Raw genomic sequence first — 17027 nt, 5'->3', positions numbered from 1 at the left:
CTGTTCTGCCTTACTCTGATCATTTAGAGGTATGAAAAATAGATGTTAGCCGATTCTCAAACATACCCGATATGCACACAAAATTTCATAAGAATTGGTCGAGCCGTTTCGGAGGAGTATGGCAACGAAAACTGTGACACGAGAATTTTATATATATAGATTTTAGTAGGAAGTAGGATGTTCTTGAGCGTAGATTGCTATCGTCAAAATTTTTTACATTAAACCACTTTGTTTTTCATGCAAAATTATTAATTTTTGATATGTTTCATGGCGCAATAAATGAGTCGTATTCCGGCATACGCATCATATTGGAATGATAAAATTACAACATCTCGAGATAGAGACTACACTATCAGTGCTTACACTTTTACGGAACAAATACTATGTTGGGAGCATCAAGACAACTTGTACCTATGCGGATATTGCCACGCTTGTTTTTTAATCAAAATGTCCCATATTGTGTTTGACCATGGTCATCTCATTAGAAATAGATACACTAACGCCGGGAGCTCTCACACTCGGACCGGTTTTAAAGCCATAGCGCCTAGTCTAGTTAGTCTTAAAACGTCTTTGGTATTCACTAACTCTTGTCAAAATTGTAAGTGTCAGTGTCAACTTCAATTCAATTCATTTCAATGTCATTTTCTTGTGTCGACGGAAAAAGTGGGAAAAAGGAAGAAGCAATCAATGTGACTGACGTAAGAAGTTCGTGTTTTGTTCAAATTTATTCTAAAATAAAAAATAAAATATTTTATTTTTCTTGTACGTTTTAGATAAATTTTCCATATTTGTTACTGAAATTTTCATAATTTTTTGCTTATAAAATGACTCATGAGTTAATTAATTACAATCTGTAATTCAATAACTCGCAGATTTAGCTACACTATAAAAAATTTAACTACAATACATACGTGAACTCAATTTAAGAAGCTGTTCGTGGTAATACAAATTAAGAGGAAATAGGAGCTTTTTATAACTGGACGTTTTAAGCCGGCTTGCCATGAGATAATGTCACGTAAACGATACAGAATGGGAGACGAAAAAGAAATGTGTTCTAAACTGGAAGAAACTAACGAGGGACAAAACGGAAGTGATACGAGTTTTTGCAGCAGTAGCAGTCAAGTATTTGCTGAAGTTGGACAGGTAAGTCATAAATCATTAATGTGACTAATATTTCAATAGTGTTATGGTTGATTTAATGAGTCCTTTTCTAATAATGCAGTCTAAACGTAGATTTTTAATTAGAGTATGTGCTTATAATGTATCGGAATTTATTACTTTTACATAAACATGTATGAATCTTTAACATAAGTTGTAACTGCAACACAATTACACCACTATACCACCAATGCATTTTTAGCTACGCTTTGCCCCGAATTGAAGTGAAGCAAAATATTTTCAACCTTTAGCATATATACAACTTTCCGACAATATTATTTAGGGCTTTGCCTCCTTTCCTCCCTTTTTGATACAGGAATACCACCTTCCTTCTTCCTAAATTTGATAACAAAAAGTAGCAGAATGGGACATTAAATAACCTTCTGAGCACCTAAGCACAATTGAAATGAATGTTCACCGATTCTAAATAAGGTGTCATTATATAGGATTTGCATTTCATAGCTAAATAAAAATTTACAAGTAAAAAAGGACATTTACAGTTGTTTTTCAAATATTCACTAAAATATATCATATAAAACATAGTATTATTATTAGTATTGTATATTGAATGGTAATATATATAGACTAAGGTGAAAATATTATATTCATTTTTGTCAATTAATTTATTTATTCAATCTTAACCTTACCTAGAGCTAGAATCTATATCTTAAAATATAAGGTAACAATTTATTTGACTGATATCTTTGCTAAGTTAAACTGTTTAACTAAAGATATCATTGCTTTCCTCATGTCAGTTGTATGATAAATAAAAAGTTTCAAGGTGATAATACAAAACAACTTAATTATCTTAATCAAAAAATATATAAGTATAACTTTTAAGGTTGTTTAAGAGGTTGTTGGTTGTTGAAGTCAATTGTCAATATCTTTAAATTTTACATTAAAACTTTGGCTGTAGCTCATACAATAACAAATAATAGATATAAAAAATAATTTTCAAATAATGAGGTACTTAATTACTTGTAAAATTTTTTTTTTCAAAAAAAGCATCTTTTTTCTTTGGAAACTATGATATTTTTCTGAAATATAATCCACACAATTGTTTAAAGCATTTAGTAGCTACATGTGGTATTGTCCAATTATAATTTATACATAAATGGGATATATTTTAAACACACAAGATGTACCATCCAATGAATACAGTTAATTAGTCAAAAATTATTGGTAAAGTGTTCTATTAAAATTCTGAATGTCTTTCCTATTATCCATCTCTTTATTTACACACCTGTTAACATATAGTCAGAGTGAGGTCATAATATACTATGGACTCATTTATCTGTTCTGTTTGATATCATCAACCAACATCAAAAACCAACAAGAAACCCTTTAAGCTCCGCCCTTTCCATCTGTCTATCCTACTAATATTATAAATGCGAACATTTGTAAGGATGTGTGTGTGTGTTTGTTGCTCATTTACGCAAAAACTAAACCAATTGCAATGAAATTTTGTATGCGGACAGCTGGACAACTGGAATAACATATAGGCAACTTTTTATCCCGATATTCCTACGGGATATGGACTTACGCGGATGAAACCGCGGGGCGCAGCAGTGTCACAGTTTTCGTTGCCATTCTCCTCCGAAACGGCTTGATCGATTTTGACGAAATTTTTTGTGCTTATCGGGTAGGTCTGAGAATCAGACAACATCTATTTATTTTATAACCCTAAATGATAAGAATAAAGCAGAACAGCGTTTGCCGGGTCAGCTAGTATAGTATAAACTATTGGTAATAGAAAGTTGCGATTTTGTTCCTCTTCAAAAAAAAGTCTTGCTGATGAAGATGTAATAAACTGTTCGTGATTTAATAAGTTTCATCTATTGATTGTTTCATTATTAAGCTATTGCTGTTATCGGAAATCGATTCAACACCACAAAACAATGAAGTTGTATGAACACGATTAAAATACGCAGCCGTCAGCAGTAACCCGCTAATGTATCTCGTCACTATTGGTTCTCGAGTCGGTCATCGAATTGTCTCGCGCTTGGTTGTTGTTAATTGTGGCCAGAAACCTCATAGGAGGCCTGTGTCCCAGCAGTGGGAACTGGGAATGGGCTGATGATGAGAATATTTTTTTCATATTTTTTTTTTATATTGAAATTATGCTTGAATAACAATAAATGAAAATAAATAGTAATTTTCAGTTCCACACCTATAAATTAACATTCCTTAATTGTTATTGTTATTTTGCACATGTAAGCATTTTTTGTAAACATGTTGTTTGTTTTCATTGAATAAAGATTATATTCAATGTGTGCCAAATAAGAATTTGGGCGCGCATCCAACATAGTGGCGTGATTCCTGACCATGCTACTATTAGTCTAATCATTGCGTTTTCTATTACGAAACACTCGGCTGTACCACTTTCAGTATTACATAATCCAACCTATCATTGTCAATGTCTCAATTTTTTTAATAAAGACTATGTCCAATGTGTATTTCATAGAGAATACTGTACGAAAGACGTTTTTCTCAAATGAAACATATAAACCGAGTGGGATGGTATCCCTACCATTGTACTCGATACCTGTGCCCCGGAATTGGCATTTATATTTTTTAGACCTGTTACGATTTATGCCCTAATATCCAAATCGTCCCTGCTTCTTAGAGGACTGTCTGTACACCCGATCCCTAAAAGAGCGAACAACCTGATCCATCTATGTTTCCTGAAAGAAAATATTCTATGACATAGCTATGGCATAGAATATGCTATGGCATATGACGTAGATATTCATAGTTAGCTAAGCTATACATGAAAATTAGACACCACCAGTGTTGCTAGTGTTTATGGCCGGTAGTTACTACTCATCATCTCTTCCATAAAAAAATCTAAGATTTACGACTAAGTCGCCGATTACAGCAATATTGTACTTCATGTACAAATTTAAATGTAGTTTTAAATTATTATGATAAGTCTCTCTCCAGTTTTACTGTAAAGTCTAAACACAATTTGTTCATTTGGATTAGGAATATTATTAGATTTAGAATTTATGAGTTTTGACTTTTAAAATTATCCTGTGGTAAAGATGCAAAATAAGTGTAAACTTGGAGAAAATTATACTGACTGTATTTGTATATTGCCACCCAAAGGAAAAGTAGTCTTTATAATGTAGATAGGAAATTTTACTCATAGAAAACATTCCATTATTTTTGAAAAGAAAGAAAACTGCATTCAATGTATTCGGAAAATTCGGTTACCAAACCTGGGATTCGAACCGACTTAGAGCCGTTGATATTACACTAAATAAAGATGGCAGTTATTGACGCAAAGTGAAGTATTTTTTTGAATAATTACAGCTTGTTCAAATCTTTTTGTCTACTTTTTCATCAGTATTTGCGTAATTGTACAAAAACTTTTCGTGGAAACATCGAGGTTATATGTATTATATTCTTTGTAATATTATAGTTATTGAATGACGGTCTACGTTGCCTTGAACCCAGATCATACAATCATGCAATAGCAATTAAATCGTTACAATTTACTGAATATAGTTACATATTCTAAAATAAAGTCGCTTTTCGCTGTATGTCCCTAGTGTATGTAGACTTTTAAACTATGCAACTTTGATGCATGTTTTTTAATAGATAAGGTTAATCAGAAAAAGGTTTATATACATAGGTTAACATACCTTTGGGGATTCAGGAGTTAAAACTCTTTTTCCGTTAGAACGCGTTCTCCCTTTCTAGAATTAGTTTTATAACTACATGTTCCACCCGTGCGAAGCCTGGGCGGATCGTGAGTGAAAAAAAAACATTGTAGTATCATGGCTAGTGAAATCTCAATTTTACTATCTACGTGCATAGAAAACGATGTTTATAAAGCTGTACAATCTTTGAACAATACTGTAGCAGTTGGATATTACAATATACCAACATTTTTATCATTAAAGTAATATGTCACGTAATAATCGCACATAAATTGTCTCTCTTGTTCTCATACAGTGTTCAAGGAAATTATTAATTCTATGTCATCATTAGGGTGGTTAGGATTCAGACTAAGTCTTGAAATTATTGTACTGTCATCGATACTAGATACGTGTACAAAGTTGGCCATAATCGATACTAAAGAAGTTGGTATCATACAATTATACAGGTGAAACTAATAAAAGCGTTTTAAAAATAAAAGGAGAGAACAATTGTAATTCTCGAAAGGAGGTTATTATTATTTTCAAAATTAACACAAGAGAAGAAATATGGGGGTTCGAGACCGGAGGAGCTTGAAAGTAATAAATTCATCTTTCCGTTTGTCTGCCACGCGATAGAATAAAATGGTGAAGGAAAACATAGTGAAGAAACCGGCATGTTGAAAAATTAAAAGTTTGCAGTTTGCAAACTTTTAATTTTTTAAATGCCAGCGAGGTGGAATATGACCAGAATCCCCAAAGGAGGCCTGTATCCCTGCAGTGGAAACATATATTTGAGCTAATGATGACGATGATGAAAACAAATAAATTTGTGTTTAACTAATGCCAAATTAATTGCTCTGTTCGAATAAGTTAATGGCAAATAAATAATAAAATAACCGTGACGATTTTATCAATTTGTATGAAATTTTCAACACATACATACTTTAAGAAGAAGATCTAATTTAATTTTGTATTTTTCACACTCAAATTGATTTTTAAATATCCTAAAGCTCTGAGATATAAGTAGCCAAGAAATTAACTACTACGGAGTATTATATATTTTCGCGTATGCTAGTAGGTCACTGAGCCGGTCACTGCACTCTGTTTAGTTACATTACGTCTAATACAGAACGGACTGATTTTATATTGATATATTTTTAACCGTTAAAATAGTATTTATATAATTACTTATTTGTACCCTTGCAAATTTCAATATTAAAACGTGATGATCAATTTCAAGTTTAAACATTTCCTGCTCTATTATATCACACGTTTTATTAAAATTAAAAACAATACGATATTACACATGGAAATATATAATGCTTCTACAAAAGCTGCTTACGACATTAAATTCATTTCACTGCTGCTAAAAATAAAACGGCTCAAAAATAATATCTTTCCATAGTATTTTTAGCCTGAAATCATAATGGACTCTTAATGGTAATTCGTTCTGAAATACATTAATGAATACAAGATACTTTAATGATAACAATTACGTCATCATAAGTACTCGCAGTTTCACGTATTTAACGTGCTCGTACATTATACATGATTAACTTCGTCATCACTTGCATTTTATAAATATTTTGTAAAGGCCAAAGGAAGTGTAACTTTAAACTGAAAATTAATGCAATCGCCAACTTCCTTTATTATCCTGATTAGTTCTAAAGTTGTTCTATGGTTCCTATATTATTATCTCCAAATCTTCTTTTTATGACGTGTTTTATGGGTGGATATTTTGATGATAATTACTAGGATATTAATATGAGCAACTTTACATAAATATTACGTAGGTATATAAGTTGATATTTTCAAATTTCAATGTCTAATTTACATTTATCTCGCTAAGAATTGTGGATATTGTCTTGTCAATTTTATTTTAAACCTTTGCAGCTCGTGCAATATTGACCTTCTCGGTAATTTTAAGTGCGAGGTATCATCTAATAAAAATATTCATTGTATTTTACTTGATGAACCAATATTTGTGAACATGTCATTTAAGTTATAGATTTCTCTAGGAGGATGTATATTTGTTATTAAAACTTTTGGCCCAAATATTTCCTAAGAACAGGAAGAGGAAGACTATTTGGGACGTCCTCTTTAGCATTTTTCGTGGAAAAATTAATTATGAATACCTATATGTATATACCTATTGTTCCAAATACTAACTGTTACCTATAAAGTCTTATTCATATTAGTTGCAGTGAACGTTCAATCCTGAAATACTGTACGGCAAAGTAAAAAAAAATACTTATTTCCTGTGTGAGTGCTGCATACACTGATGAATTTTTAGCATACCTGTGTAATTCGTGCATTCATATGACATTTTAAAATAACTCCGTGACATATTAATAGTTAAAGGACCTTGGTATCATGGACAAATGAGCTGAAACTGACTGGCGTTAAAAATCATTTCAAATTACGTTTGTTCGATCGGGTTAAGACGGTGCGGCGGTTCGTGGCGCGCCGCGTGTCTGACGAGCCTCCACGTCGGCGTCGCGCCACCGATATCTGCCCCCTTCGCCCCGAGCCTCTCACCCGCCCATACCCGCATTTGAGTTATACGTATACTGTTCCCTCGCAAACTTCTCGACTCGCGCTTAGCTTAGGTATTGTTAGTCACGGCCCTCATTGCACGGAGTGCGATCGTGTTTTCGTTTCAAACGGGAAATCGATTTATATAATACCAGGTACAAATAAATTTGTTTAAAATAAAATAAATATTACGTCAGCTGTTTTGGAGGAACGCAACAATTTTACCCATTAATAGAACGTTTATTATGCGATTAAAAAAAATCGGCAAATCGTGAACTTGAAAGTGTGTCTTGTTAATTAAGAAAGTCGGACAATAGATTTAAAATGACTTCGCTAACTATGACTACCACGCTTACTAATGGACATTGCAATGGCAAACTGGAGACCACAATCAACGGCTATAAGAAAAATGGTATAGTGAGGCCAGAACCAATAGAAGCTTCTGTAAGTAATCTTTTATTATATATCTATATTGTGAAAATAACTACATGCGGGACACTTCATTGATTGATCCAATTGATTCAACTGATTCAAAATACCTTCCGTTCACAACGCCAGGTTTTAGACCAGTTCAAACATATGTGTGTCTACCCCCGTGGTCGTACTGATTTTCAAATTGTCCAAATAATTTTTGAAATATGCTCACCACAATAAGGAGCATTTGCCTAAATAGATTTTAAGCAGTTACGTAATAAAAGAAAAGCGCTATTATGATTTTCAATGTGAGTCACACTCAAAACAAATCAAACTGAAATCATGTCTAATTCATAAACCCTTGTTTGCCATGAAAAGAGTGAAAGCGTAGTAAGCGACGATAGCATGCATTATGCATAGAAAGTTCTCTTTCTGTTATGTGCCTTTTGGTACTTTCGATATCTTGAATTCTTAATTTCATTTAAAATTTGCTTAACTGCACTGGTTTGGTTGTCAAGCCAATATTTAGTCATGGGACTGTTGTACGGTTCGACCGGAACCGCATTCCGTGTCGGCTATGCTTATATTGATACACTTATATTGCAAAGCCGGTGCATTATTCAATATGTATGTACAAATACTGCATTCGTTTCGGTCGTCGTGTTAAAGTTTTATGAAATTTCAATAATATGAAAAGTGACTGTTATGAGGACATTTATAATGTACTCAGGTGTTAAATCTGGGAATCTTCAAATAGGTACCCAATAAAATTTTCCGAGAGACTGAAAACAATTTAAAGTCACAACATATCTACATGTATAAAATACATTAATTACACAATCAGTAGATAATCTAATAATAATGCAAGTATTTGCCACATTACAAACACATGATTAAGATAAAGCTAGCAAAAAGCGGTTCTTTAGGAGGTTTTGCGAAGTTTTCTAAATAAATTTCCAACCTTATTTTTATTTGCAATAAAATTATTCATTTATGTTTGATAACATCGGAAAATGCTATGTCCAGTCCAAGTACAAACTTAATGATGTCATAGTTTGTCAGGAAAAGTGTATCAAAAAACGGATGAATTGTGTGATAGTGATTGCGTTGCTCGTTCTGATATTTCCGTGAACACGTACAACTAAAATCTTACATTCATTATACAATTTACTGATTCAAATATGTACCTACACCTAAGATTTGTCATTATTTTTGACATATTCTACAATATTCGATCGAAGTTTACAAGCCTACAAAGTGTATAATATCTACATGAATAACATTAAACGTAAAACTGAGCAAAGCACAAAAACGCAATCTAGTCATATGTAGAGTTTAAATGAACCGGACTTCTCTTCGGGTTCTTGACCTGCAGAACAGATAGCTGTGGGTAATCTAAAAAATAACTGAGGTTCAAATGCGATAACATTTATAACGGGATAAAAACAACCGCAATTTACAATATACGTAATTACGGGTATCCCTCCCCCAAAAACGTCTAGATTTTTTGTTATATTGTCCTGATAATCTATATGATCCTGAATTATCTATATAATTAAGTATATATTGTACCTTTTTATACGAAATTTTTAATTACTTATACATACATATAAAAAACTAGCTTTTCGCCCGCGGCTTCGCCCGCGTAGAATTCGCTTATATCGCGCGACATGGTAAGGAGTATTTTTTTCGCATTAAAAAGTATGGTTTGTTCTTTCCCACGTTTAGCTCCATCTCCATACCAAGTTTCATTAAAATCGGTTTGACAATAACGAACTTTCATACAAACTTTCATCCCCTCTTTCAACCCTTTCTACCCTTTTTTCGCGATAAAAAGTATCCTATGTCCTTTCCCAAGTTCAGTTCTATCTTCATACCAAATTTTATCAAAATCGAATCAGTGGTTTAGGCGTGAAAGCGTAACAGACAGACAGACAGACAGAGTTACTTTCGCATTTATAATATTAGTAGGGATATAATATTAGTAGGGATTAGTAGGGATAACCTTAAAACTATTGGGATTTTTTCTCACAGATTATACGACTTTACGTTCAAAGTCCTCTGACCATGTATTTTCCATTATTTAGTTGCACGTCTTAAAATTAACCGGTTTAAAATTATTTAGCATGAACCTTTGAACAATTGACGTCAAAAGGCGTCATGGCTCATGACTCCTTGCATCCTTGAAGGTAAACAATAATTATTTAATATAATTAACAAATGTTCACAGCTCTAGAGTCAAGTATACACAAATCATTGATGTATCAATACTCTGTATGGCCCTATATAATAATAAATAGTAAATAATATAATTTTGTCAACCCAAAACTGCAAAGTGGTATGACAAAAGTTATTCTATTCTAATTATATGTAAATTTAGTCTACCGGCCCATTTCTAAAGCTTCATAAAATTATGTCTGCATTTTTGATATGCTATATTGTATGTAGATTTTAGATATTGTTTTTGTTGAAAAATGGTACCTATCAAGAATGAGTTGCATTATTGGACCTATTTCAACCATTTTTACGTAACCTTAAATATTTTTGTCAATGGTGACTTGGCACTTCTGGTCTTAAATTTGTGATTAAAGTAGCCATTTACGAGTCTTATTTTTGGTTTTACCCTCAGTAAGTATTTGTTAGAATCTAACACAGTTCTGTTGAGATATTACTATCATATATTTCGTAAACTTTTATACAAAAGTATAGTACCTATGTCGGACCGTTTTATTAAGGCTTTATTATTGCAAATGCACAATAAAATATCTCCTCAGTATACTGGCTTGTCGTATAACCCAAAGTTGCACTAATGTGTCTTAATGGACATAGTAAAATTTTTGGACCCACTGTAAGTTTCGTGATCTATAGTGTGGTTTTTTATGAGGAACTTGCTCGGCTCTTCTTTAGCATGAATAAATACACCAACTGTTCCATACATTGTTGGAAAGTTGGAACATTAAGTAATAAGCGATAAAATAATGAGATTAATAACATATTGTTGCAACATATGTTAGTTTGCACTGCACGATGATAAGTGTGGAGTCACACACACAAGCATATCGCATGTCCGGCACGGCGTCACATCACGCCACTTCATTATCACCCCTACTAATCATAAAACCTTGACATCCTAACACTTCTAATAATATACTCATCTCACAATAAACGAATGAGGTCATTGCACTGATCATGTGCAGGAATGTTCCCGATTTTTTTCTAAAAACGAACCAATTTTCTATATAATTATATTCAAAGATAAATCAAGAAATAAAGCACTAACAAGGTCGTCTGGACTTTTGACCGTGAAAAACAAGATGAGACTACAATTTCTATAGTTTTAAGGTCACTCTGTAAATTGAGTGCCGTCCACTCAGGGTAACCAGTTTCCACTGAATAAACAGGCTTTACTTGTTTCTTTGTATGTTATATATTTAAAATGAACTAATTTCCAAAAAACACGAAAAATACAAATATGGGTATTACGTAATCTTTAGTAATTCTTACATTTTATTAAGGTAAGAACTTAATTAAATTCATCTTGATAAGCGTTGAAATATCTTCACACTGGAAGAAATTTCCAAATGAAACGTAGGATTTTGTAATTTGTCATCTATATTACTACTGCACCTCTTCCGACTAATACTCTCAAGATTCTCTCTTGACAAAATGATGTGTGATTTAGTGAGATATATAACGCTTAATACTAGACAATGTCTACCATGGAGGAATCACGATGCCAACAATTTCACCAACGCTGACGTATTTACATTCTATCTCTCGTTACGACTCTTGCAAATTAAAATCGCAATATATTACAGATCTACTTCCCGCTCGGTAATAGTTTTATATACCTGAAATTTAAAAATCTATTAATGCTATTTCTATTTTGTTATTTATATGTCTATGTAGCCTTCTTTGTGCCCCCTGTCAGCCCACCTGGAATACTTAACTCCATTAGTTTTAATCAAATTATACCTACAAAAACAGAGAAGTTTCTAAGCTTATTTTTTTAAATTTCATCAATAATAGTACAGTACAGTACAGTATAATTATGTTACATCATGCTCCGACTAAATAGTTGTAAATAAAATCCCCGTTTTGTTGTGCGTGATCATTTTGATTGTCCGTTTAGTGATGTAACGGTTGACGCTCATTCATGAATACAGTTTAGTTATTGGATTAGCCATTGCTCAATGTAAAGCATTACGTATTTAGTAGAGCGTGAGAGTGCAACTTTGATTTTCCCCCAATATTTCCTTGTTCTCAAAAGGAGGACAACAATATGCATCCTGAGTTTTTAACACGCTTTTATTAGCTTCACCTGTATGTTTGTATGTAACCATCAACCTTTATAATTTTAATTACACTTTAAATAGACAAATTTGATTCAAACTTTGTATACCTATTAAGAAACGTGACAAAACAAAAATTTTATGAGCTTATCGTGTTATCCTAGATGTCTTTTATAGATTTCTTTGCGTTTAAAACTGAGACAATTTAGTTGATTCCGTTCTTAACGCGTGTTTTCTTTTTCAAAAGGCACACATAACTGAATGCTAGGATATAGGTATTCCTTTTTATTTTACTTTCGCTTGGGTGTAATTTTATATTTACATATAAAACTTCCTCTTAAATCACTCTATCTATAAAAAACCGCATTCAAATCCCTGGTAAAATCCATTGCGTGGTTTAAAAAAAGCGGGAAACAACTTTATTTTATACTTTGTAGTGAAATAACATATATTTATTTAGAAAATAACTAAACCAATGGTACTTGTTGCTTTTCTCCGTATATTTTAAAGTATACCGTTATTCTAATGTTATTTCATATCTAGATTGTACTTTCAAATATATAATAGTAGCTTTCCACCCGCGGTTTCGCCTGCGTGGAATTCGGTTATATCGCGCGACATGGTAAGGTTTTCCCAAGGTCTGGACTATTTGTCAAAATTGGTTTAGGTGTGAAAGAATCTTACATAATTTTATGTTTGACAATAAGGAACTTCCATACAAACTTTCATTCCCTATTTCAACCCCTTCTTCACTTTTTTCAATAAATAGTATCCTATGTCCTTTTCCTAGTTCAGTTCTATCATCGTACCAAATTTCATCAAAATCGGTTCAGTGGTTTAGGCGTGAAAGCGTAACAGACAGACATGTCTGTTAGTTACTTTCGCATTTATAATATTAGTAGGGATAATAAGTCTCGGACCTCTGTACGCGAAACTAACTTGAACTTTTAAACTGGCATATATTTTGACAATGCAAACGACGCGGGTGTAAGTCAATTTCCCTAATCATGACATTACAATGATAATATGAAATGATTTTCCTTTCCTGGAAAACAACTGAACCCATTATTTTCTATCTATCAATTGCCCTAACTAGACTAAAACATCGTGCAGTCGTGTGTAATTTGCAAATATTTCTGTCAACAGTCAATACGGACAGCAGCACCCTTCAGCACGGACCCCGCAGCGGTCGCGGAGAGGGAGCGATGTCACTACGGGCGCATCCCGCGGGCGGTGGCTCTGTCGGGTACGGCGCCGCGCAAGGTGCGCGTGTACTCAGATGGCATATACGACATGTTCCACCAGGGCCACGCGCGGCAATTGCAACAGGCCAAAACGGTCTTCCCAAATGTATACCTCATTGTTGGAGGTAAGCTATTGAGAGTTTTCAAATTTATATACCAAACATCTTATGTTAAAATCAAGCAGTCGTACGCAGTGTTTGACTTTGTATTCATTATACAGCTCGGTGCTCCCATTTTAGTAAGTAAAGAGTAAGAGTAGTAGGTGATTATTAATTGTTTCGTTTTTTGATAAATGACGATAAACTCTTTTCGGTGTAAAAAAATAAATTTCGGTTTAAATATCGAGTTGAACTTTTCATGAATGATATATGAAAAAACATTTGCATTTTATCTATAAATAATGCCACATCACAACCAAAACGTAGTTATCGTTTGTTAGTTTTCCGAAAAAAAAAACGGTCCTTATCATTCCTATTGTTACATTTTAAAAACATTATCATTGAATATAAACAAACTAATGTCTTGAAAAATGAAATCAGATAAAATATTATAAAAGAAACGTAAGTGATGACGCAGATTGGGGATTAGTGTTAGTAAGTAGTATTTTTTGTACCGTACCGTTACCGTAATATGTAAGATAATGAATTCTTGTTATTTTCTCAAGGGTATATAACAAGATTCCTAAATCTTTTCCCTTAAGGGTACCCTCCTCATCGCAGTGACTAAAGAAGTAGAACTAAATACGATTGTAGACGTAAATTATGTCTCTATAAGATCAAACGATTTCCAGAGTAGATGTATTATAATGTATCCGTTATGTCCACTGAGATTTCTGTAATCTTGTTTTGACTCGGAATGGAAATGCCATGAGTCATAAATACTAATAGGCGTTTTGGCCGTCATTCCTAATATTATCTGGTTGCGTCAAGACTCAAGGCTCAAGGATACAATTAGATATCTTATGTCTACAGTTCTACTGAATTTGTTGGTCTCTCACACTAATTTACGTATCAGGAAAATATAATTTTAAAGTTAGTGATTGGTTGATAATAATCGTATGATTTGAACGTAATCAGAAGTTCTTAGGAATGTGTAGTAATTACTTGCGTAATTTACTTTATCGCTATCACAATTGTAGCTCGCGTGGTGACGATAAGGAAAAGATACTCGTGAACGGTACCAGCTATTTCTGATTCATTTCCTTCGAAGATTTATTTTGCAATTCCTAGTACTGTCAAACTAAACATACATCACGGCTATGTTTTACAAAATGTATGCTCCGAATTTTTTTTTTTTTTTTTTATGTCATAGCGGGCAACTGAGCTGGTGGTTCGCCTGATGGTAAGCGATCACCACCGCCCATGAACATTCGCAAAGGTTGGGCCTCTGCGAATGCGCTGCCCGCTTCTTTGGGATAAGGGAAAAGGAATGGATTAACGACTGGAAAGAAGGAATGGACTGTGACGGGTGAGGAAAAGGAAACGGGCCTCCGGCTCCCCCACTCACCGCACGAAACACAGTGGCATGCCACTATTTCACGCCGGTTTTCTGTGGGGGTGTGGTACTTTAGAAAAAGATTTAAGGCGAATGTTTTAATTTGACTGTAAAACGTGAATTCATTAAATGAATGTGCAGGGAATATGTACCACATTAGAAATCTATTTCGTTTGACATTTTTCTCACATTTGCCTTAAATTATATGCGTAAGATGTATCTCTTGTGATATAGATGAACATGCATTGTTATCACGAGAGCAAGGACAAATGATAAAAATACACCTGACAGTCTAGTTTCATTAGTGCTTATAATTGGCTTGTAATATAATAATTATCATGTAATGCAATTTCGTTCGTTTCTATAACACGTTTTTCGTAATAACATTCAGAAAGTTATTATATTCATTTGACATTATCCGGAGCGGATGTTATTTCAAAAAGACCAGTCGAACTTAGTATATTATTTTGCGGTAATTGTTTTACTGATCCTTAACAGTATAAACTACCATAAAGGAGTTAGCAAGCTAATACGTGAACTGTAAATGAATTTATTATTAAAATGAAACCCTTCATGCTAATTAGCTGAGTCACTGTTTTGTTGAGCGGGGTTGATGTTTATACACCAATCAGTTAGGTAATTCTTTACCTGCGGCCTGCGGGTCTCGTGTGACTTAAATCTGACCAAAGAGTAGGCTGATAGTATTATCTATTGATATATTATCATTTATAAATAAATAAAATATAGCAGTTGTTTATCACAAACTTTTCTTATAAACTAATTAATGGAAAAATTATTTCCCCCATAAATTAAAACAATACTAATGCAGAAATTTCTTATCATGTTCGATTGTATTCCTTGGTATAAATAATTTTATAGGTACCATAGCTTATCAAGGCTGTAAAACAGTGCACATACTTTCTTTCCGCGTTCTTTCGACTGCATATTATTTATGGCGAATTGCTACTTTAAACAATTTTTCTTTAAAGTATGAGGAGTTACATTTAATTGTAAAATCCTACGAATGTTATAAACGCGAAAGTTTGTAAGTACGAATGGATGTACGGATGATTGGATGTATGTTACTCTTTCACGCGAAAACGTACATTAAAATATCGTATCTGCATGAAATTTTCTACTGAAATAGGTTATAGTGTGGATTAGCACATAAGCTACTTTTTACCCTTAATCCTTTTTATATGAATGTTCAAGATATAATTTTGTTGTTTTTATAACACGTACCTACGTATCGCAAAAATTATAAATATCTCTCTCATCATCAGGTTAATTCTGGCTTTTTATTCGAATGTTTTTTTTTTTTTTGTTCAGTGTGCAACGACAAGTTAACACACAGCCGAAAGGGGCGTACCGTGATGACGGAGGATGAGCGGTACGAGGCGGTCAGACATTGCAGATATGTGGACGAGGTAAATATAAATTATTTAATAATACTATCTTTTGCACGTATTCGCAGTAATTTAATACATGTTATTAAATATATATAAACTTTTTTCTCTAATCACTCTATCTATTAAAAAAAAAACCCCATTAAAATCCGTTGCGTAGTTTTAAAGATTTAAGTATACTATTTATTGAAAGAAAATATCGCGAGGTATCTTGCAAGCCACACTTGGCCAGCGTGGTGGATTATGACCTCAACCCTCATTGGAGGCCCGTGGCCCGTGATGATGATAATAAGAGATAATGGAATGGTGTATTTCTGTTGCATAAATTAAAAGCTCGAGGTTAAGCAATGGTTGGCTCGCTCATATATTGGATCGGTGACCAATATTTTTACGTCACGAATGTGTCTCGCACTTGACCGATTTTTTTTATTATCATCGTGACAGTGAAACATCGATCAACAAATTAACCTAGATCGGTTGTATGCCACACAATGAGCAATGCCCCGAAGTAATTAAGTATAATACTTGCACACAGTCTGTATGTATTACGTAATGGTAATGGATCCAGTGAGGATGTGTCTGATGTTATCTATTGTGAGTGAGTATGAATCACTCACTAATAAATTGGTGACCGGTGAATGGAATGTGCATGCCATAGAGCTTGAATTTGTATATTTGATACTTACATTTGAAAATATTTGTTTTGTATCAAACATTGAATATATGCTATGAGAAGGATGACCCTACAAATACTACACTTCTATAATTAATAATATCTTCATATTGAAAGATGGACGGTGCTCTAGTTAAAGGTTAAATCCTATCCTACTAATATTATAA

General features: G+C 33.2%; 1 protein-coding gene across 8 annotated transcripts in view; it reads left to right on the top strand.

The window, feature by feature from the left end:
* Window positions 1–811: 811 nt before the first annotated feature.
* LOC119829973 (choline-phosphate cytidylyltransferase B-like) overlaps window positions 812–17027 on the top strand; it is a 48557-nt gene continuing 32341 nt past the window's right edge. Inside the window, exons 1-3 of one of the 8 annotated variants that reach the window (XM_038352746.1) lie at window positions 812–1143; window positions 13190–13412; window positions 16111–16208. In XM_038352746.1, the coding sequence (XP_038208674.1) occupies window positions 1009–1143; window positions 13190–13412; window positions 16111–16208 (456 nt within the window). In that variant the 5' untranslated portion in view covers window positions 812–1008. Of the gene's footprint in view, window positions 1144–7399; window positions 7782–13189; window positions 13413–16110; window positions 16209–17027 lie in introns of those variants that run through there. The other 7 variants (XM_038352753.1, XM_038352748.1, XM_038352750.1 and 4 more) reach the window with 7 other exon arrangements.

This window comes from Zerene cesonia, chromosome 11 (genome assembly GCF_012273895.1).
Source record: "Zerene cesonia ecotype Mississippi chromosome 11, Zerene_cesonia_1.1, whole genome shotgun sequence".
NCBI lineage: Eukaryota > Metazoa > Arthropoda > Insecta > Lepidoptera > Pieridae > Zerene > Zerene cesonia.
This window is presented reverse-complemented; position numbering and strand designations above follow the sequence as displayed.